The sequence below is a fragment of the Papilio xuthus genome, unplaced genomic scaffold (genome assembly GCF_000836235.2).
Source record: "Papilio xuthus unplaced genomic scaffold, Pxut_1.1 DF828780.1, whole genome shotgun sequence".
Lineage (NCBI taxonomy): Eukaryota > Metazoa > Arthropoda > Insecta > Lepidoptera > Papilionidae > Papilio > Papilio xuthus.
In genome coordinates this window covers 1,464,587-1,486,439 of record NW_013529869.1, presented here as the reverse complement: position 1 = coordinate 1,486,439, position 21,853 = coordinate 1,464,587, and the positions used below count along the sequence as shown (strand labels likewise).

Sequence of the window (21,853 nt, the reverse complement as noted above, 5' to 3'; positions counted from 1 at the left end):
TAGCTTAACCCCGTATAGCCACGTGAAGTAAAAATCCAAAAAAATGTCTAAACATAGTGTGTAAGAGCGTTAGTGACTCACTAAGTTAAGCAACTGACTTATAATCTGCAGGTCCTGGGTTCGAATACCACCATTCAGCGTTCTTACGGTGAAGGAAAACATCGTCATGCAAACTGTACATATCTGCGAAGAAAGTTAAAGATATATGTGAAATCAACTGACCTGCACTGGGCTAGCGAGGTTAACTATGACCTAGTCACCCCTAACTTTTGGTGAGTTGATGATGATAGTGTTGTGTTTTTTATATTTTATACACTGTTATTATCAAAACAATAGCATTTTGTTTCCGATTTGCTTTCTTCTAGGTACGCAAAACAGTAGTTTTGCTCTCGTGTGTAGCGAGCTTAAGCGATAATGTCAAAGGTCGGGCGCTCGCGCTCTTTGTTACATAAAGTTTATTTGCTTTTCTCGCTCGATATTTGGTGAACCGTTGTTGGTAGCAACACGGTACACAATTAATTGAATCATCAATATTTATTTCCACATTCAAACGAAATTGGTGGAGAAAAGGTAATAGGAAAGTATTTTATTAGCTGTCATAAAATGTGTCATAGTTCTAAAGAATATGTAGGCAATATTGTCGCTACGATACGGCTTTACGGGATATAATATACTATGATAAACAGACATAAAGAAGACATAAAATCGTATCGGCAATAAATCTGACACTTTTATTGCGTGTACAGTAACTGTATTTGTTTCATCAACATAAACTGGATGAATACCTAAATTGAATCTTTCGTTGAGGCTAAAATATTACCTACGTATTTAACAGATATTAAGTCAAAATCTTAGAAAATTTGAAAGAACACATTTCATTAATAAATTAGGGGTGACTGACACCTTGCGACACGTATAAATGTAACAACAAAAATACTTACCAGATTGATATTCTTCTGTGAGTCGGGCCCAAAAATTACACGGAATAAAAAATAGAATTTCTACTCGGCCCTTACGATGAGTCCAAATCACCAATTGAAAAACGCTGTCTTATTGTATGTGTGTTTACAATATGACGGTACTTTAAAAAATGATATAAGAACAAAATAATGAAATCACATTGCCATTACGAGTAATTAAGTCTGTTTTCCTTGAACACCAATGTTTTTATTTATGTATAATTAACGTTGAATTTTTTCTCACCGTTTCCAACTTTTATACTTTTTTTTTATTTATATCATGCGTCTTAATGAGTATTGCCAGTGCGAGTTTTCTTAATATATTCTATTTTTCGTCTGCATTTTTTGTACATCACTAGGTATTTTTCCGTATAAGTAAGTCAAATGCAATATTTTTCTTAAAACATTGTTTTTATGAATTATCTCTAACTTTTCGTTCTGCGATCTGCAGTTTTTTCATGAAAATGTTATACATATTAATATTTGCTAGAATAAAATCCTGATCGTTGATAAAAATGTCGTGGCAAATATCCTACTTTTGTTTCATATTTTGAGATTAATACTTTTACGATAAAATATAATTTTACCTAACATGTGAAAACTGTTTAAAGTAATAATTAAAAGGCTATTACTGTAATATCGAACTGTATAAGCACTTGTATAATTAAATATCAACATCTCTTTCATTACCTTTAAAAATTAGTGTTGACTCGGCAATCGAATTAAAAAATTGAATTAAACGCATTTCTCAACTTAAATTCGCCTTTAATAAATCGACTTACTTATATTAGTACTAAACAAATACTTATTAATAATAATTAAAATAGATTTTATATCTATCATTGCAAATAGCTTCAATCAGACTTGTTATAGAGATAAGAAATTGTTACGATTGGTGAATTCGATTGCATACATGGGCTTAATTTATAAATATTAATCAATTTAATCAAGCAAATATTAAAACTCACACAATCAGTGTGTTGTTGGTGCAACTGATATTTGTTTGGCGTTACAATCGCATCGTCACCCTTCGATAAGACAGTCTAACATTGGACAGTAATGCAATATTAAATGTATAGAACACTCGTGGCACTAAACAAGTATCATTATAATAATCGTTCGCTCTTTGACACCGTTTTGACGTAACAAGAAATACGTCTATTATTTTATTTTAATACCCACTTTCATAAATAATTAGATCAAATAATAGTGCAGTTAAGTATTAAGGTACTTGTCATGGAGTAAATACTAGTTTTAGTGTTTTTAAATGTTTCCACAAGTGTGTTGTGTTAAGTTTTATTAAGTAAATTAAATCGAAGAGAACAGATTTATCAATTTGATATTTGGGTTATTGATGCATGTGAAAGGTTAGTGAGATAGAAAACAATGTAATAAATTACGATAATTTATACTAGATCGAATCTGATGTAATGCATATAATTGTTTAAACATTTAAATAATAATTTTGTTATAAAACAACTGTAGTATGGTACGGACTTGCAGTTTTAACTTTAAGTAGTAAGTGAATTAATATACAAAAATAGTAATTATAATTTAAACGTTATAAATTATGTTAATTTATAATTAGTAATAAAGTACGCAGTACAGTTGCGTCTTTATATGCTTAAAATAATCATTCAAAAATATCAGCTTTATAGTTAAGATCAGAATGAATAAGTTGCAGGCAAATAAACACTAATTATTAAATAACATTATTGTTTTCTTTTAGAATATGACTGAAATTGAAGAACATATTTTGCGAAGACGCAAACAAGAAGTTCTTTTACAAAATGGACTCACAAAGCGAGATGAAGAAAAGAAGCCACTACCAGAATTTATGCATCGGGATTCACCTCTAACGGAACTTATAGAAGGATCACTTCATATACGAGCAATATACCATATATTTGTGGTCATCCTGCTGGTGCTACTATGTGACACAGTGATATACGACTTCGTTGAACGTGGAAAGCAAGTAAAATATCTTATTTAATAATTAAGAAATATTATTTACTAGCTGTAGCCCGTGACTCCGTTTATTAGTAGTCTATGTGTTCTTCCAGACTGTGTTCCACATCTATGCCAAGTTTTATTGAGATCCGTTGACCCCATTTTATAACAAACATCCATACGTCTAAACTTTCGCATTTATAATTTTAGTAAGATATTAACTAACCTGTTAAAACTTATGAGACATAATATACTAATTAGAATCTAGGAATCACGTTAAGTCTGTAAGAACCGACTAGTTTCAGAGTCGTTGGAGATTTTTCATCAGGTACTGATTGTAGCCTGGATTCGAGGTCGCGTTGGGCCTACTACTGATTTATTTATCTTATTAATATTATGAATACGAAAGTTTGGATGTATGGATGGATATATGTTTGTTATAAGGTATCTGCAGAATGATTGCGTGGATTTTACTGAAGGGTATAGATGTAGAACATAGTCTGGAATAACACATAGGCTTCTAATTAAGGATTTTCTAATTACCCGCGGACAAAGTTGCAGACGACAGCTAGTATTATTTATAAAACGTACACGTATTCGTTCTGTTTATATTGATCAATACAATATCTGCGATCATTCCATAAATCTGTTAGAATTCTCAATTATTCAGATATCTTTAATTGGATATTGCATAACCTTCCGACCTTTTACTTAAAAGAATCCGATACCGTATATGTATGTATAAGCAATTTAGTCTTGTACATACAATGACATATATTTTTTTATTATTTTAGGATAAACATCGGAACAACTTCAGTGATCCATGGATTTGGTGACATACGCCGAGGAGCTAAAATCTGGCTGTTAGAACTTGCAATCGCACTCGCTTTCTATCCTGGGCTAAGATTATACGCTGGCACCAGAAAATTCTTAGTGAAATTTCCAGGTAATATGATAATATTCCACTGAAAAAAAAAATAATTTTTATTATCTATATCCGTCTATGATTACATGTCATATAACTCGGATAGTTTATGGCCAGTACCCCAGGTAACTTAAAAGTTCGTGTACATTGTTATAATAGTTTCGATAGACAGATAAGTGGTCCCGGATTGACATAAATCGGAAAATCCGCCTATGCATTACCTGTCTGTGCTTAAGAAAAGGGATTTTGTAAAAGAAAACAGTATTGAATTAGATTGGAAGCTCACTCACAATCCTACATTCAATCTTTAGCGATAAAATAACTCTGTTATAGACGAAAATGTTTATCTCTTGCCACGTATCGTTTGTTTTGTAAAGAAACAGCAGACTTGCTTTGTTTACCACTCCGCTAGATTCAGTCAAAAATCTGTATACATTTTATAAATGTCAATTAAAGCTTTTTAAGAGTTTCAATGGGTACATTGTGTAAGAGAGAGTAAGAAGTGAGTGAATTCAGATATATGACAGCTTATATAAATGTATATAAGATGTAGTATATAAGATGATTAAGCGTATATATGATTATTTTTATGCTGAAGCGGCACTAAAAATATGGTCAATCATGGGAATGCTTGGCGTTGCTGTTCTGGAGGTGACGGTAATTGCTATACCCACCTGGGATCTGGGCAAGAAGAAACTTGCACTAGCCTCCTCTGTTGCTGTTACTTGCGAAATGGTAAGTAAATTGACCATTTCTTATACATTTTACTCGTGATTTGTTACATGAATTAATATAATCAAGTACTAGGAGAAGTTTAGGTCTCTTTAAATGTTTAATCCGGAAAACATATGTTTCATTCATATTATTTATCATTATATCAAGGAGATACTTTTTCGATCCAATCGTCATCATCATCGTCAGCTCACTATAGGTTCCCATTGAGGGGCTCGGAGCCTAGCCCATGTTAGGGGTGATGAGGCCATAGTCAACTACGCTGGCCAAGTGCGGGCTGATTGACTTCACACTTATCTTTGAATCTTTTCTCAGATATATGTAGGTTGCATAACGATGATTTCCGTCACAGTAAGAACGTCGGATAAATGTACATATGTAAATCGAAAATCAAAAAACATATTAGTACATGGCGGGATTTGAAACCAGGACCTGCAGATTGCAAGTCAAGTACTTAACATCGACGCTCAATCGATCCAATATTTGTCGTATATTTCACGTACATATTTTGTGTTAAATTTATTAAGATTTCAAATGTTTTATCCATTTATATATTAATCTATAAAATACCTAGCCATAAATTCTAATATCTATAACCATAAATCTAAAACTCTAAACTAAACTTAGTCGTGTTATCGTTGGTTTCTAAGACCATAATCCGTGTATAAATCACATTATCTCTAATTTGTCGAAGATAATAAAAGGGATGATATGTTTACAGGGATTTTAATCTCAGAAACCAACGATAAGACAAATACGTACAATGAAATAGCTTCCAAATGAAGCAATTTAACTGCGAACTACGTTAGGTGCAGTCCAATATCTGTAACGAAGTAATTAATGATTGCGGTTTGGTACACCGCAACCGAACCACCGCTACGTGTTTGCAGACTGCTATCGTGAAATAATACCTTCGAACATACCACTGTTTATTTAAACTAAAGAAAAAGTAAGATAAAGTATATTAATTCACATATCTATATCAAAAGAGATACTTAAGATTTAATGGAAGAGCCAACTACGAATAGAAACAAAGAGTATGTTGTTAATATGCGTCTCTAATTAACTATCAAAATACGTAATGACACATCTAGTCGTTATAGATGTATAGTTTTAATTTTTGATATTTAATATTGCATATTTTAAAGAGTATTTTTGAAGTTAAATTTTTTTAATTAATTTTATTACTAACAGAATGTTGGAGACATACTTTTGCATTATTAATCTCATAGTACTATAGTAATTTCTTTATCACGAAAATTAACCTACTTATCTGTGTTTATAGGTTATCTAGTGATCGTAATTTTATAACGTCATGTGTATACTACTCCATTTTTATGTATTCTTTATTAAGTCTATAAAGTGTTACTGTTTTAATATTTCGACGTATAAATAAACGGAATGTTTTAATAACATAACGACAAGGGAATTTATAGCTAATACAAGCCATGCGGCTCAAATCTCCTGTAAGATATCGTTTAAATATGTACATTTTTTTTTAATTTGTACCCGTGTTAGATACATTATCTTGATGAAAATAAATTAGGTTAAAATTATACTAATGTATCATGTTTATAATTTTACATTCACCAACATATTTAAAATGGTGAAGCATATTTTAAAAGCTATTCTGTAACATGTATTAGAGTTTACAGTTCACTAAAATTATACCAAAGTTGTATATAACTTTTATTTCCCTTTTGTCTACTAAACTTTTAAGTAAAATCGATCAAAATCTAGACGTTTGGAGCTTAATTTCAAAGTTTGTTAATTAGATGTGTACATCACTTGTGTATATAAGATAGGTATACACCTCCCTACGTCTGTATTTTGGGAGACTGTAGCGAACTTCGAGCTCACGTCTGACGTCAAAGTAATTCGCAACAACAGCTATCATGAACTTCCACGAGCGCTCGCACAACTACCGAATACCTAAATTAGTAATTACGCAACTCCAAAGAATGTTATATCGAGTTTTGGAATACTTTGTTATGTTTAAGGCGACACTAACAATAAAAAGAAAAATAAGAAAATGTCAATGTCAGTGATTATAACATTTTATGTATTTTGTAAAAAGAATCACAAATAAGGATTTTTGATACCTCTTCATGCAAACTTTAACTTCACTGTGAGATAGACAAGATTTTAAGAACATTTCTGTGTCAAAAGGAAGCGTTATTATCTCATGGTTCTATCGTCGTTATATTGTGAAAGATTAAAAATAATGGAAACCTGTATGTAACCATGAAAAAAATCTTATATTTCGTGACCGTGGTCTATTAGTGTAGATCGTAACAAAAAATCTATTTTTAAAAAACTTTATCTCTATCCGTTTCTTCTTCTTCTTGAGGTGCCTCTCCGACTAGCGAAGGTTGGCGATCAGTTCTCCATATTTATCCGTTATTATCTATCCGTTTATCTGTCCGCAAATCCGCAGTACTGATTGACGAGACTTTTAGTGAAAGATAGCTGATGTGTGCGAGAGTAGCATAGGCTTTTTTACACCAACAAAACTGCTGGCAGACGCTAGTTCTAAGTAAATTTTATTTTTATTCGTGTATAGAAACTTTAAATATACCGACTCAAATCCATAAGCCATGAGGTCACCGTTAACAGGGCCTCATATGTGACGTCTAATAACATGCTCGCACGTATAAAGATTCATAGATCGTGCGGCGAAACAGCGTCGAAAGTGAAATGTAACATAAATCAGGCTAGACCCTTGTCAAGGAGGGGAGCGGGGCTGCTAGTAAATAACGCACCGGTTGTGCCGACAGCACCCCATTACCCGGAGCCTCGCCAGCTGCTACCGAGCTGGGGTAAGCTGGGCTCTTGCACCACCTACGGCTGTCAACGCATCATTTATTATTTATATAATTTTGAGGTTTATATCAAATACCATCATCAAAACTGGTTTCTAGATGTTACCTAGTTTCTGCACGTGTCTATTTTTATAACTGGTCAAGGGCACTATTACGTGATCTCGTTTGAAAACTAAAGTTATCCGTGCTACACAGGGATTAGTCGACAAACACTGTAATTTCCGTTATTATGCAGTTAACGTTGTTTATAAGTTGCTTTTATTTGCGTTGCTTTTATCACTAAACGAAGTTACATTTACATCAATGTGCGGTGGAAAAGATGCTTAAACCTTTCGATGTATTAAAAATTAAATGTTAAATTAAATGTAACAACTGTTTGCTATACTTATTTCCTTTCGGTTACAAAAGAAATAAGTACCAACGTCTCTTTGATACTGTTAAAGCTTTCAGCGCCTCCATTGACTCCTTTTATCCGTAATCCTCTTGAGAGAGGCAAGAAGCGAGGAGTAGAAAATTTTCAACAAATATTTCATAAACTCTTGTAAAGTTAGTAAGGTTTGCACAATGATGGATCTGCATTTTATTCCTTAGGGACTAAGAGATAACTAACGTTATAAATAATTTAATTCTCATATTGTTGCTTAAATTAAATTTGTATATTAAAACTTTCTAAGCTTATTTGCCGGGCCAGCATTTTTATTTCTTTCATGTAATTTACAGTTCAGATTTGCAATGAAAATTCAAGCGGCAGCCGTCGCCTGCGCCCCGCGATGTCGAGACCATCTTGCGAAACTGCCTACATTCAAACACTACATATACTTTCTATTCGCACCCACCTTAGTATATAGAGATGAATATCCAAGGTATGTATGGGTTCTATCTTTTCCTTCACAGCGTAGACATAGCGTAAGCAATTGTGCGGGTCATGGTTTAAATGAAAGTGTAACTTTTAATGAATAAATATATAACATAACAAAGTAGTTAAAATCGGCTAAATTTGAGGCCGAAAATTAAATATCGTAACTAAAAAATAATTTTTATTTTATTCAAAGAACCTTTAATTTTTATTTGTGCGTTATTTTCTTTGCAGGACGAAGAAAATTAGATGGGGCTTCGTATTATTTCATTTTCTGGAGGTAGCGGCAATAATATTTTACAACAGTTTTCTTTGGGAAAGATTTATTTTACCGTACTGGTCAGATTACGGAAAAGAACCCAAAGTAAGTACTTTCACATTTTATTCAATTTCCTTTCTAAAGTTGTGATAAATCTCGTGTGTGATTTATATTCGTTATATGCGAAAATTGGTTTTATTTTCTTTTAAATAACATAGCATTTTTCGTTCTAAGTTATTTTATTCAAATAAATTTAATCTAACTTAGACAAGGATTACAAATTATACTGTCAATTAAGAAAATTATTGAAACGAACTTTAATTTTTTATTATTTAAATTTAAGCCTATGCACAATAAAAAGCTAATTAATTAAAAAAAAAAAAATGGTTCCAAAAGTCAAAATTATAATATTTCGAGAATAGGAACCTCAGTAATTGAACACTACTTTCTTGGTTCATTTCAAACATATTAATGTTTTTATCCGAAGCGTTCCGGTCTCAAAAACTCAACGCTTTACCGAGCTTGTGTGAAATATGACCGGGTATAAATCTGGCACATTCAGCAAATATTTTTTGTACATATTCGAAAATAAACTATAGTAACATATGTTTAATTCAAACGATTGTTACATTTGTTATCTGAAACTAGAATTTACACAACCAACAATTGGAGTTCGGCCAAAATATCCATGATTGCATTTCCTATGGCTGACCGATGCACACTTCAAACTATTCCAAGTCCGACCAAATGTTCCTTTCAAATATAATTTCCGTCAGTGGTTGACTAACACCAGAAGTTATTGTTATTACAGTTGGCTAGTAATAAGAGAATTGTGTTTATTTCTTAAGTTGTAATACAACCAAATAATAAAGTCCTCTGGCCGTCTGATGCCTTCAATGTACACAATAGAAAGCCATTAAGAAAATTGTCGTTACATTCCCTAAAAGGTTCTGTTTTCTTTCAAAGAAAAATCTTGGAACAAATCTAAAAACACTTACAGTGTACAAACACAAAGAACTTCAATATGTAATAAAACATATCACAAGAAAGCTTACACGCAAATACAATTTGAATAATTCGAGTATATTTTTGTTGCCATTCATTCTTTTTTTTTTGATGGAATCTATTTCGAATAGGGCCTTATTTTATAAGTTATCACATCGCTTGCCTTACTTTTGATTGAAATAAAAATATTATCTAGTCTATGGATATTAAATATAGTTAAATTGCGCTTCGTACGTAATAAAAAAACGAAGCCATAGACATGATTTTCTTTTCTCGAAATACTGAAAAAATGACTAAGAAAATTTTAATCACTCACTTGACAAAGAACTTCGGCTAAAAAAATATACAGAGGAAAAGTAATAATTAATGTTGTATTTTTTGTTTCGAGGTGGAAGCGGGCACTGTGGTGCGCGGCATGTTCGCCTGCGTCCTGCCCGGCGTGATTTCCTTCCTGTGCGGTTTCTATTGTCTACTCCACGCTTGGCACAACGCTTTTGCAGAGATGCTAACATTTGGCGACCGACTCTTTTACGAAGTAACTTTTTGAAAACTTCTAGCACACAAAACCTTTTAAATTAAGACTTTAACAATCTTGAAACGAAGCAAGGTACATAAACTAGACACTGATCCGCATTGGAGATGTTAAAGGGATTATCCGTCCAAGTAATTTAATTAGGAAAAGCCTAAACCCGGCACTTAATTGTCGAGAAGACTGCTAAACTAAATAACCGTAATCTCCCGACGCCAATTCTGTAACGAATATACTAATACTCAATTATAATTAATGAGCTTTTATCGTCTAATTTATTATATATAAATCTACTTTTGTAACAACGTTCCTTACCTCTTGGGAGCCTTTACTCAATTTACCGAAAACACAATGAACAAACCAGTACCTCGTTACTCCGATTAGTTAATCTTTTTAGTAAGAGCCAAATGTTCCGCTTATGGATCTCACATGCTTTATAACATTGTACTCTTGTTGACAGGAATGGTGGACAACTTCTCAGTTTTCTCGTTACTATCGCGCGTGGAATCGCGTCGTACACTCGTGGTTGCGTGACCACATCTACAGGCCGCTGTCACCGCGGGCTGGACGAGCACTTTCCACTCTAGCAGTTTTTGCTGTAAGTTGTTTTACTTCTAGTCTCTGTACAGAAAGGTAAAGCACCCCGATTGATTCGATTTCTTTGGTATTTGGTATCTTATACGAAAAGAACTACGTCAGAAACAGTAAAAAGTTGAGTAATTTGGGTAGGTAACTTCGACGACCCGGACCAAAAGAGGAAACAAACAATATTATATGCAAGCGATTGTTTGTGAAATAAAAAAATTGATAATTTTATAGGTAGACTATTTTTATTTTCTTACTCACATTCTTACGTTATTACATTAGTCGTTCATACATTTATAATCATTCCTAATTGTATCTATTAAGGTGTAATTGAGTAGACCTGCGCGTTATTCTGTGACTAATTTATAATGTATGGGCTCGGTATCGAGGCAACGAGGTCCAAAATTAATACAAAGTTACGGAACAAAGACTTATGTATCAGCTTTATCAAATTATAATGATGGCAAGTATTTCATTACAAAATTAATTATGTAAAAATAGTTTACAAGGTTTACACAATTATAAAATTTACATGTAAGGGAAGTCTTTTGCTACTTAAGTACAGGTCTTCCTAGTTAAGGAGCCAAGGCAACATTGAATTTTGAATTTTTTGCGTATAACGATAAAGATTTTTCATATTTAAAGTTTTTATGCTTGAGGACTTATTTTTCTTATTATTTTTTTAAGGTATCAGCAGTGGCACATGAAGTGATTCTATCCTTATCCTTCGGTTTCTTCTATCCAGTACTTATGATGGAGTTCGGAGGGCTTGGCTTGCTAATGTTGCCGCTCACAGCGTCAACTGGACGACGCTTTCCCAGCTTCCTTAACCTTCTAATGTGGCTGTCTTTCTTCATAGGCAATGGTATGAAAAATCTTAACTAGTATTATAAAGGTGGAAGTTTGGTAAACCAGAACGATTCAACTGATCTCGTTACAACATAGGCTACTAATCTTTTTTTTTAACACCGCGCTTACGGAGTCCTGGGCGACAACTAATGGCAAATATTCTTATGTAAAATTATCGAACAATTTTTGATTAATTACTAATTTTTTTCACGTTTTCAGTGAGTTAAATTGTTGTTTATATGAATTTTTGCAGGTCTGTTATGGAGCCTCTACCCGATGGAGTTTTTCGCAAGAAAAAATTGTCCGCCCTCGCCAAATGACAGCTTTTTTATACCGAAATCTTGGTCTTGTCCGGAAATAGTGCTGAAACCTAATTGGAGTTTTCAAAACCCATTTAATATAATTTATTAGGTGAAAATAGTTATAGCAACTTTAACTATGTAATAATACAAAAGTACGAACTGCAACGTATCATTTCTACGGAATAGTCGTCACGAAAAAATATGACTGGTAGAAAACAGTAATATCAAATTAGTGAACAATGAAATTATAAAAAAACAAAATCAAAAACATAATAACCGGGTTATGTCCAGAAAAGATTTTTGAGTGACTGGTTTTTCATATTTTAAGGTTTTTTTTAATTGAGCTGTAGGTACAGTCGCGGTAAACAGCGGTTTTCTAATTACAGAAAAATTACCTATTCCTTGCTACGAGACAATTCCGCCTCTTCTTACAACTAACTAAGTAGGTAGCAATGAGGTAACAAACTACGAGATTATAATTAAAAGCAATTACCCGTGTACTGTCCCTTTTTCGTATATTTAAAAGTTGCGTCCTTTGGGTTATTGTTTCGCGTCGTCGTCTCTATGTGTACAAAACGTCTAAAAAACTAGCTTTTAAGGTGGAACGTCGCTAGATTCCCTAACTGTACCTACATATTTCGTATGGTAAAAAACCATTCTTATTTTAAAACTGCCTGTTATTTGTGATGACTGTAGTATACTAGCACTGTTATTTTTTTTATTAAAATCAAATTACTAAAATTAACTACAACTAGTTTAAATTATTATCCTTTACCTAAATATATTCGATTACATTTTGTTAAGGAGTGTATCGTAATAAATAAATAAAAAAAAAGAATAAGTGTTATTCATTTGTACAATATTACTTTGGTATTATTTGAAAACAAAATTTTCTCATAACCATAAATTTCACTTCACGAAATTACGACCTTCAATATTATTTTTGTCTCAAGTAACATTTCTGTATTTCCCAAAAGACAGGAACATGTATTCGATTCGAATGAACTCGATTTTTTAATAACGTAATAGACTCGAAAAAATGTAACATAGATTAAAATTTTACTCTATAAAAGTAAATAAAAACAAATTTTAAATTTGAATATTTATTTGCATTAAAAAAATTGCTTATTAAAATTATTAATACATATGGCATTTACTAGTTTACAAATCTATTCATCTTAAAATGTGAAGAGTTCCATTATAGTATTTTCAATATATGTACGTTAAACTTAACATTAATTACAACAATGTTTATAAAAAAACCGTCATATAAAAATGAATAGGAATGTAATTATAAATGAATATTTTTGATAATCTATGTTCATACAAAATCCAGTCATTATTACCAACATCAGAAATACATTTAAAAATGTTTATGAGTAATTGATTTTTTAATATGTCACATCTTTAAAATATTATAAATCTTTGATGTCATTTTAATATCAGAATTAGTCAGTGCTCAGATTTGGCACAATAAATTGTAAAGACATAAATCTTAAATACAAATATATTATAATAAACCTAAATCACATTGGTAAAAGCTGTGTAACAAACTCTGTCAGATCGCGAAATAATCAACATAAGCAACACTCATAATCTCAGCAAAGCATGTGCATTCATAATTTAGACAAAATATTAAATCTCACAAACACTAACAAGGTTAATAGAAAATTTTGGTATAGAATTTATTCTCACAGCCCCTACTGACTATTATAAATACTATATTATATCTATATAAGGGTGATAAATAAAAAAAATGTGATTTACTTAGCATGTGAAATAATATGTGATCAAAATACGAATAAAATTTTTCTTCATTTAAACAGCGGGTGTGCGGTCCTGTGCCTTGAACAACGAAGTTGACATCCTGTTGAATAATAAAAAGTATGAGTCATTGAAAACTAACAAGATAAAGTATTGTGCAATTAAAAAAATATGCAATTATTTCATCATTTGATGACACATCACAGATTTCACAAAGATAATTGCTCAAGTAACAAGTTTTTTCTACATCCTAAAACCTCTAAGCCTAATAGTAATAAGCATCTTCTCAAAATTACAGATTATTGCAGCTTACTTTAAAGTTACATTCTGAAATCTACAGGCATATTTGCATAATCATGTTAGCCGATGATAAAATGGAAATCTTTGGCTGACCCTATAGATCAATATTGTAAATAATTTTATCTTTATATGATACAGTTCTGTGTACACTTACTTGCTTATCATGTGCTTGTAAATATAAACTGGAATTATTGTAATGTTTACAACAGATGGGCTTGCTTCAATAACACGAGCAATTTCCTTATCTTTCAAGCCCACAACATTTATTGTGTTTATTTCCAATAGCTGATGATCTGTGAGCAAGCCGTTACGAGCTGCTGAAGAGTCCTTCACTAACCCCACAATATTACCGTCCTTGAATTGGAAGCCCACATGGCCGAGAGAATCTTTATGAAGTGTAATAGTTCTCTCGAAAGGTCTGAAACAAGCGGATTTTTTATGAAAACTACTATTGCATGCAATCACTAATCAGGTCAAAGGTAAACAGTCACAAGAATAATATTGTTTGCTGTTCATTTAGGACGTAAATTTCATCATATCAAGAGTAATGTGACAAATCTGTGAGTCTGACAATATCTGTTTTGTCCAGTCTAGATCTAATTAGAAGTCTAGCTGTTGAGGATTGGTTAGTATTCAAATGACAAATTTTTAGATACAAACTTTAAAGGTGCTTTTAAGACAAATAAAATAATTATTATCTCTTTCCTTTATTCAATCACAATATACAGTATACTAATTAACCTAAGTATGTTATGGAATGCAGAACAGGAAAGATAATATATTTAATTTTAGTCTAATATTAAGGATAAAGGAGAGCTTAGTGTTGTTTACGCAAGTTCATTATTAATAAGCAACACAATTATAATTACTCATTTCATGCAAAAAGCAGTTAAATCATTATGCAGTGGCTGAATATCCACCAAGGAAACCTTTGTCTGATTTATGTTTTAGCAGTAATCAATTTTGCCAATTCTTGTAAATAAAATGTTTACAATCCACTCAAAAGTTTAGTAATAAGAAAATTAGAATTAGATAAATTCATAAAATAGTTTATACCTGTCACGAACAGCCATAGTGATTCCATTAGTAGGAGCTTTCTTCAATATTGCGTGGCATTGATCCATTGTCATACCTGCCAGTGACACATTGTTGATCTCCAGCACTTGGTCACCAAAACGCAACCCAGCAAGTGCTGCCGGGCTGCCATCAGCCACATAACAAACAAATACTCCATTGTTTACAGAGTGCAGTCTCAATCCGCATTTACCATCACGGTCTTTGCACAATACTACTTGGCGTATAGCTTGAGTGACAGTTGCTTTAGCCAAGCTAAGGGATTGAGATGAAAGTGGTGCAACTAAGGTTGCTAGTGAGCCAGATGGTTGCATCTAAAAACAAAGAAACTTTGATAGGTACTTACTTTAATATATTTCAATATGAAACAAATGTAAAGTTTGTAATATTAATGTGTCTGGCATGATAATGTTAATATAAAGTAAGCTACTAAAACTTTAAGAATCTTACTAGAATTGTGTATATGTTCATTTAATACTTACAGTTTGAATCTGGTATTCTGGCATATTGAGAGCAATAGTATCTTGAGATAGTTCAAGGCCCATGTAGTCAGCTAGTGCAGGATAGACCGGTCCAGTGGAAGGTCTTTGCATAGCCACTGGGTTATAAGGTGGAGGAGCATGTACTTGAGCCATTTGACTCCTCACCATATTATCTACATTCATATCTTCCAGCGACGGATAAAGAGACATTTTGAAGGCTGAAATGGAAGTAATACTAAAATTTATTGAACGAAATAATGTCAAAGTGCATTACTCATTAACGATAAGGGTTTTCCCCACACCCGTATTACAATCACTGTTTTAAGAACGAGAAATGTGAATATTTTGACATTTTTGTGATATTTTACTTCGATTCATTCGTGTGTAGGTAGGTAGTAATATTTTACTATATTAACTACGTCGAAGAAATGAGAGTAATATTTAAAGCGATACTCATATGTATATGGGGTAAAATTTAACTGAACAAGAAAACATAAAACTTAATTATGATTCTGCACTGATAAACAAGTACGTACAAACAGAAACGTATTTCTTACCTAGTAGATACTATTAAGAATAAATTGATACCTTCCGAAACACTGGAAATCACAATAAAAATCTAAAACAAGACAAAACAACAATCTGCCAAACTGGCCTGGCATAGACTAAGAGCATAACTCAGTGAAAAACAGCATTATCTTGTTGGTTTTGTGTTAGTAATTATAACAACATGATCTGAAAACTATATGATCTTGACGACTTTTACATTTTCCACAAAGAATGCTGTCCCTGCCCCTACCAGCCCGTAACGAAAAACTTCCTTTTTTCCAGTTTTTGTTAACTTGACAAACTTAGTAAATTATCTGTGGCCATCCGTCATTCTTCACCTGTCACTGTCAGTAACATGAAAATGTATCTGATGTTATTATGTGTTATGCTGTCATTGTAATATAATTTTGATATTGGGGTGTAATTAATAATGTAATTACAAATCTTTATGTTATTAATATTTATAATTTAAAGAAGAATATGGAAAACACTACTAGTAAACACCGTACACCGAGGTAAATGTAATAAAAAAATGATTTTATCCTGAGCAAATATTGGATATCATGTTATGTGAATAACGTAAATCAACTATTAATAAAGTTTCAATATTTTCAACCAACTCATAAAGTGCATATACTCATAATGGATAACTTATTAATTAAATTATTACTAGGTTAATACTGCATACTACATTTATAATCAACACATATTTTATTTATTATTTCAAACAAAAATAAATAGTTATTTACATGCATGAGGTATAAATTTGGCCTGTCATTAAATTATTATTTAGTAATTAGCTTATCTTCCCTACCCCTTACACTTTTCCATGTATTATTTTCAGTCAATGTAGAGAATGGGAGAGGTTAAGAAGAAACAGATTTAATGATGCAATTAGTAAACTTGGAGAAATTGTAAAGGAAATATTGAAAGATAAGCCCCAATTTGAAGCATCAAGTAATGTACAATATCCCAAAATAGAAATTGTGCAAAAGGCAATCTTATGTCTAACAACATGTGTTCAAGAAAAGACTCAGTTAAGTAAGTGCTTAATATACGCTACAACTATTTTTTAAATATGTTAACCTAACATCACATAAATTATGGCAGTAAAATCTTAATAAGTACCAAGTGTTAAAGAATACTGATTACTTTATTAAGAATATTTGAAAAATTTTCAGAAGCAGAAATTTTAGCATTGCAAGTAAAACTTGAAGCAGAAAAGAATGTAAAGCCAGACAAAAAAGATGCTTGTATACAGGTGTCAGCTGTGGTGTGCAAAAAAAATAAAAGTAAGTCTAATTTTGCATAATTTTAATAATGTATTAAACCCTAAATGCCTTCCTCTGATGGAGAAGAATGCACAGAAAGGGATATTTCCCGTATCTGCTAGTCCCATCATCTACCAGATGCATCTACAAAAGGGTAGGAAGCAGAAGACGGCTAAAATTAATTCTTCCACATGCACACTCATTGGTCATAATTAGAATTACTTACACTTGCAGCCTGTCTTCTGTGTTGTCTTGATATTTCACTTAATAAAACATGATATGATGATGCCCAGTTCATCTAGTGATATAACCAGATTGAGACCATTCGGTACTTCTTCAGATTGAGTGGGATTATTAATTATTTTTATGTACAACCCTATTTTTACAGATGGCAAATTTGTTAAATTGGTTATGTTACAAAAATCAAAAAAGAAGAGTTTAAAAGATAAACCTTCTGTTACACCTAATGAAGCTGTTAAACAGAATAATGAAGCTAAACCCTTAACAGAAAATAAAACACCTAATAAAAATATGCAAACATTACCAAAATTATTGCCATTAACAAGCACCAATAATAAAAAGGGTGAGTGACTTATGTTCATGTTTTAAGCTAAATTGTTTGCAAATAACATTAAAAAAATTGTATTTTTCCAGGAATTGAAAATACTATTGTAATGCTACCAAGTACACCATACATTTCCTTCCCACAAAGGCCCTTATTATTCCCAGCAGTGCCACCTACTATTGTCTTTTTAGATTCAAATTTACAACCAATAAATAAACCAGCAACAATACCCATTATTAACAGAAACAATGCAGACATGACAAAAACAACAATGGTTAATGTTTTGCCCATATCAGCTTACTCGCATCCAATGTCAGCTACCAAAACTAAGAAAAACAATGTAAAGCCAAAGCAAAATGTTAAGAGGAAACATATTAAAAAACTTGATAAACAAAGCAATGAATCTGGTGAATCAATCACTAAAGATGCAAAAACAACATCAAATGAAAATATAAATTGTACAAAGGAAGTTAAAGTCACTGAAGAAATTACGAAAATTTCAAACACTAATGATTGTAGTAAAGAACTAAATGAAAATAATGAAAACAATATCTGTATAAAAAATAATAGTGATTCCACAATTAATGATAAAGCTCAAGATAAAAATGAAAATGTAATAAAGACTCCAGAAAATTCCGAGCCAAATACCACATGTATTAGTACAAGTAATTCTGATTTAATAACTTCTGCTTCCGTAGTTCAGAAATCTACCGAAGTATTAAATAATGAAACAAGGGAAATAAATTTAGAAGGTTCTTCTAAACCAGAAAAAATATGTCCCGAAAAAGGGTTATTATTAGTAGAGAAAGATAAGGTAAATAAATTACCTAACATATTAGATACAGCATTATGTGATAATGTTGTTGATGGTGGCAATGCTCGCTTAGAATTGGCTGAGGAATTTTTAGCTGCTTCACCAACTGCAGCATTTCTTATGTCATTCCCATTAGTTAGTGGCAACAGAGCAGACAGTCCTGCCGAAGAGCATCAAAATATTCAAACAAGTCTAAAGGAAAATCATCAAAGGAGGAATGAAGTTCCTTCACAACCCCCTTATTTTCCAAAACCACACGATGTAAAAGGAAAAATAACTAAAACCGATCAAAATATTACGCAAAAACAAACCGAACAGCAAAAGTTTATTAGTAACGCAAATATTCCAAAGGAAATAGAACCGAAAGTATCTACTTTAATTACGAATTCATCCAATGACAATCCTTTCTTAAATCTGAGTATGCCATCACTTGCTCCAACAAGTTGTCCTCTTACTGATTCAACGTTTTCATTAGATTTTGATTGTACTGTATCTAAAGCGAATCAACCAGTCAGTGTTGCAAGCAGTAATAATTTCTTCTATAAAAGTGATGCATTAAGTTCTACAAAGACCTCTATTTATAGCACCAGTAACATTTCTTCAGGTCATGAATTCAATAGTCTTGGACTTTATCCTTGTGCGATGGAGAAATTTACTACTAAAAATAAATCAGATTTTTCCAATATGGAGGAAAATCTGATGAAGATAGGACCCTCGAGACTTACGTATGACATCGACCTCGGTTGGTCGCACAAGGGTTTTGATTTCGTTACTTGTACTACAACCTCGACTACTTTTAATAAAGATAATATTTTAACTTCAGCCCCATCGCAATACTCTACAGCATATAATCCATTTAATCCGGAGTTTCATGTACCGCTTGTTACAAACTCGAGCAAAAAAGATATGTCCTGTAAAGCAATAACGTCTTTCCCTGAAGCTATTACTAGTTTTTATTCCCAGCCAACTAATTTATGGTCAGAAGATATGACTTTTTATACGAGTAACAACTTTTCTAAAAATTTTACACCTAAGCCACAAAATTTCGTCTCAATGGACCACAACTCAACAAATGCTGCTCTGAAAACAAGTGCAGTTAAGCAATACGAAACAAAATTGCCACCGGATACTGCAACAAACCAACTCGTTAAGCCTTTGATAGAAGGCCCACCAATAAGTGACAAATACACAAAAAAGTCTCCGAGTAAAATGCACATTAACTGGATGACTTCTGAAATAAGGCCAATGCAAAATAATTGCAACCCAAGTCAAGCAAACGTGAAGGATAACCACAAACCTTTATACCCTCAAAACATGCCGCAGAAAAAACAAGATCATAACGAAGGAAACTATTTTCCTATCAATATGCAAAATTTCCCATCACAAGTCACCCAAGAGGAATTTCAAGTGTGGCCAACAGCGAGACCAGTCGGTACTACTGAAATCAGTATAGAACCTCCGCCTATTAATTTACCAACACTGGTTGGTGATTTAGCACTGGGTCCTCATGATAAAAAGAAGAATGACGCTATTAACAGAGTTTTACCTCAAACAGATTTGCAAAATTGCAATAATTTTTTCTCTGTGACACAGTTAATGAATCGCTCATCAGATGTCATGCCTCCCCGGTATCAAGGGGCTAATATGGATACGCATAAAACAAATCCCAGCAAACAAAATATTCCAAACGTTAGCAATGACACACATCGTAAGGGATTGCGACTAGACACGCACTTAGCACAACCATGTCACGTGTTTGAGACCAAACCCGTAAACTATGAAACAATGGGACATTTTACACAAAACAAACAGAAAAATAATAAATCTGATAAAAGTGCGAAAAACACAAAAACAAGTTATTCAGCTGAAGCTTTGATAAGAGGTGGACCTTGCAATCAAAAGACTCAAGACACAATATCTAAATTTTTGCTGCCACCACAAAAATATAATGATTTTAACGTAACACAAGAGAGTGGAGTAGCTCAAGTATCACATTTTCCTCCTTTACTTGAATACCCAGATAATAGTTACGCAGGTCAACAATTTTCTGGTACAACTTTGTATAATTCAACCACAAATACCATATCCAATTCATTTTATTCCAACTTTATGCCTGGAAGTAGCAATCTGATGACCGGTAATTACGCAAGTGGACATTTCCAAAGTGAATTCATCGATTACAACCAACCTGCTGAATGCAATTATACTAATTACAAATACGACGATTTGAAAATGAAAGCCAATACAGCTCTCCTTCAAGATAAATCTCTTCCAACTCAATACAAAGGATCTAGAAGGGAATCAACGACAAAACACAAATTGGAATGTTCGAAAAAAGAATCAAGTAAAAAATGCAATAGTAAAAGAGCTAAACTTACCAACGAAGTTGAAGAATGGAATGACTCCGGGCATATGCTATGGCAAAGTAAAGCTCCAACGAGGAGGCATCCTAATATTTCGGAAGACTATTCTTTCCCGAACTATGTCGGCAATCAGATATCAGCGAGTAGTCAGTACCAACCGGAATTGTTTAATACTCATTTAATGCCCTCTAACATGCAAAGCGTGGGTCATAATATTGACCGTTCCCTTGCTACCTTCCCTCCTACTTCCCGTACCAACTTTAACCTCAGTACAATATTTCCAGAAATCACTATGGTAAGAAATATAACATATCCAAATACATAATTTTTCTGTTAATTTTTATTACAAATAAAAATTGTTTGTTGCAGAAAGTGCAGTGATGAGTGACGAAACATTTTTATAATGGTATACGCAATTAAATTAACGCTGTGATTTATTTATAAGTGAAAAAATATTGAAATATAAGTTTTGTTTATTATATTTATCATCAAAATGTAATTTGTGCTTTCATTTTCCTTTCCTTTTCTACGGTAAATTTGTGCAGCGCTTCACCTTAATTTTTTTGACGCAACTATTATACATGAATAAACATATTTTGTGATAATAAATAACGCATGATTTTTAAACTTAAAAAAAAAGTATGACACTTATTGGTATGTGTGTCAAACAAACCATGATATATAACAATAATGACACTGAACGTGTTAAATATTTACTTAAGTTATTTCAGTTTAACTCACTCTAAACGTTTTATTTGTAAGATTGCACGTTACGAACCTACTGACTTATAAATAACATCGAACATTGGTTGCAACATTGACATAAATAAACTTTGTATTTAATAGCATTAAAAAAAACTTAATAAGTAGCCTATGTGTTCTTCCTGACTACTTTCTA

General features: G+C 32.3%; 3 protein-coding genes across 6 annotated transcripts; 2 read left to right on the top strand and 1 right to left on the bottom strand.

The window, feature by feature from the left end:
• The first annotated feature begins 1,971 nt into the window (after positions 1–1,971).
• On the top strand, positions 1,972–12,518 carry LOC106128493 (sterol O-acyltransferase 2). Of its 3 annotated transcripts, none has more exons than XM_013326906.1 (10): positions 1,972–2,326; positions 2,689–2,930; positions 3,704–3,855; positions 4,433–4,569; positions 8,109–8,251; positions 8,479–8,608; positions 9,897–10,043; positions 10,498–10,635; positions 11,310–11,487; positions 11,725–12,518. In XM_013326906.1, exons 2-10 carry the CDS (start codon positions 2,692–2,694, stop codon positions 11,880–11,882), a joined length of 1,422 nt encoding a protein of 473 aa, XP_013182360.1. In that variant the 5' UTR covers positions 1,972–2,326; positions 2,689–2,691; the 3' UTR covers positions 11,883–12,518. The 3 variants fall into 3 exon arrangements, with proteins under 3 accessions (XP_013182360.1, XP_013182361.1, XP_013182362.1); XM_013326907.1 differs by lacking the exon at positions 1,972–2,326 and adding an exon at positions 2,375–2,477; XM_013326908.1 differs by lacking the exon at positions 1,972–2,326 and adding an exon at positions 2,483–2,502.
• Positions 12,519–12,895: 377 nt separating this feature from the next.
• LOC106128234 (syntenin-1-like) lies at positions 12,896–16,023 on the bottom strand. 2 transcript variants are annotated; one of them, NM_001312228.1, is given in 5 exon segments: positions 12,896–13,640; positions 13,992–14,255; positions 14,894–15,225; positions 15,394–15,611; positions 15,951–16,003. In NM_001312228.1, coding segments are annotated over 4 exon segments (855 nt in total). In that variant the 5' UTR covers positions 15,604–15,611; positions 15,951–16,003; the 3' UTR covers positions 12,896–13,591.
• A 290-nt stretch (positions 16,024–16,313) lies between these two features.
• LOC106128472 (uncharacterized) lies at positions 16,314–21,417 on the top strand. The gene is made up of 6 exons (XM_013326870.1): positions 16,314–16,457; positions 16,787–16,983; positions 17,124–17,234; positions 17,602–17,796; positions 17,868–21,250; positions 21,325–21,417. Exons 1-6 carry the CDS (start codon positions 16,423–16,425, stop codon positions 21,334–21,336), a joined length of 3,933 nt encoding a protein of 1,310 aa, XP_013182324.1. The 5' UTR covers positions 16,314–16,422; the 3' UTR covers positions 21,337–21,417.
• The last annotated feature ends 436 nt before the right edge of the window (positions 21,418–21,853 follow it).

What these genes read in the sequence shown, in the direction of transcription:
- LOC106128493 (XM_013326906.1), top strand. Translation starts at nt 2,692, where the DNA reads ATGACTGAAATTGAAGAACATATTTTGCGAAGACGCAAACAAGAAGTT. An exon ending in TTGCTGTTACTTGCGAAATG is followed by an intron (nt 4,570 to 8,108) that starts GTAAGTAAATTG and finishes TGTAATTTACAG; the next exon opens with TTCAGATTTGCAATGAAAAT. An exon ending in GCGACCGACTCTTTTACGAA is followed by an intron (nt 10,044 to 10,497) that starts GTAACTTTTTGA and finishes TCTTGTTGACAG; the next exon opens with GAATGGTGGACAACTTCTCA.
- LOC106128472 (XM_013326870.1), top strand. Translation starts at nt 16,423, where the DNA reads ATGGAAAACACTACTAGTAAACACCGTACACCGAG. An exon ending in AGTAAACACCGTACACCGAG is followed by an intron (nt 16,458 to 16,786) that starts GTAAATGTAATA and finishes TATTATTTTCAG; the next exon opens with TCAATGTAGAGAATGGGAGA. An exon ending in TCAAGAAAAGACTCAGTTAA is followed by an intron (nt 16,984 to 17,123) that starts GTAAGTGCTTAA and finishes AAAAATTTTCAG; the next exon opens with AAGCAGAAATTTTAGCATTG.
- LOC106128234 (XM_013326532.1), bottom strand. Translation starts at nt 15,603, where the DNA reads ATGTCTCTTTATCCGTCGCTGGAAGATATGAATGTAGATAATATGGTG. An exon ending in CAGAATACCAGATTCAAACT is followed by an intron (nt 15,226 to 15,393) that starts GTAAGTATTAAA and finishes CTTTGTTTTTAG; the next exon opens with ATGCAACCATCTGGCTCACT. An exon ending in ACTATGGCTGTTCGTGACAG is followed by an intron (nt 14,256 to 14,893) that starts GTATAAACTATT and finishes CGCTTGTTTCAG; the next exon opens with ACCTTTCGAGAGAACTATTA.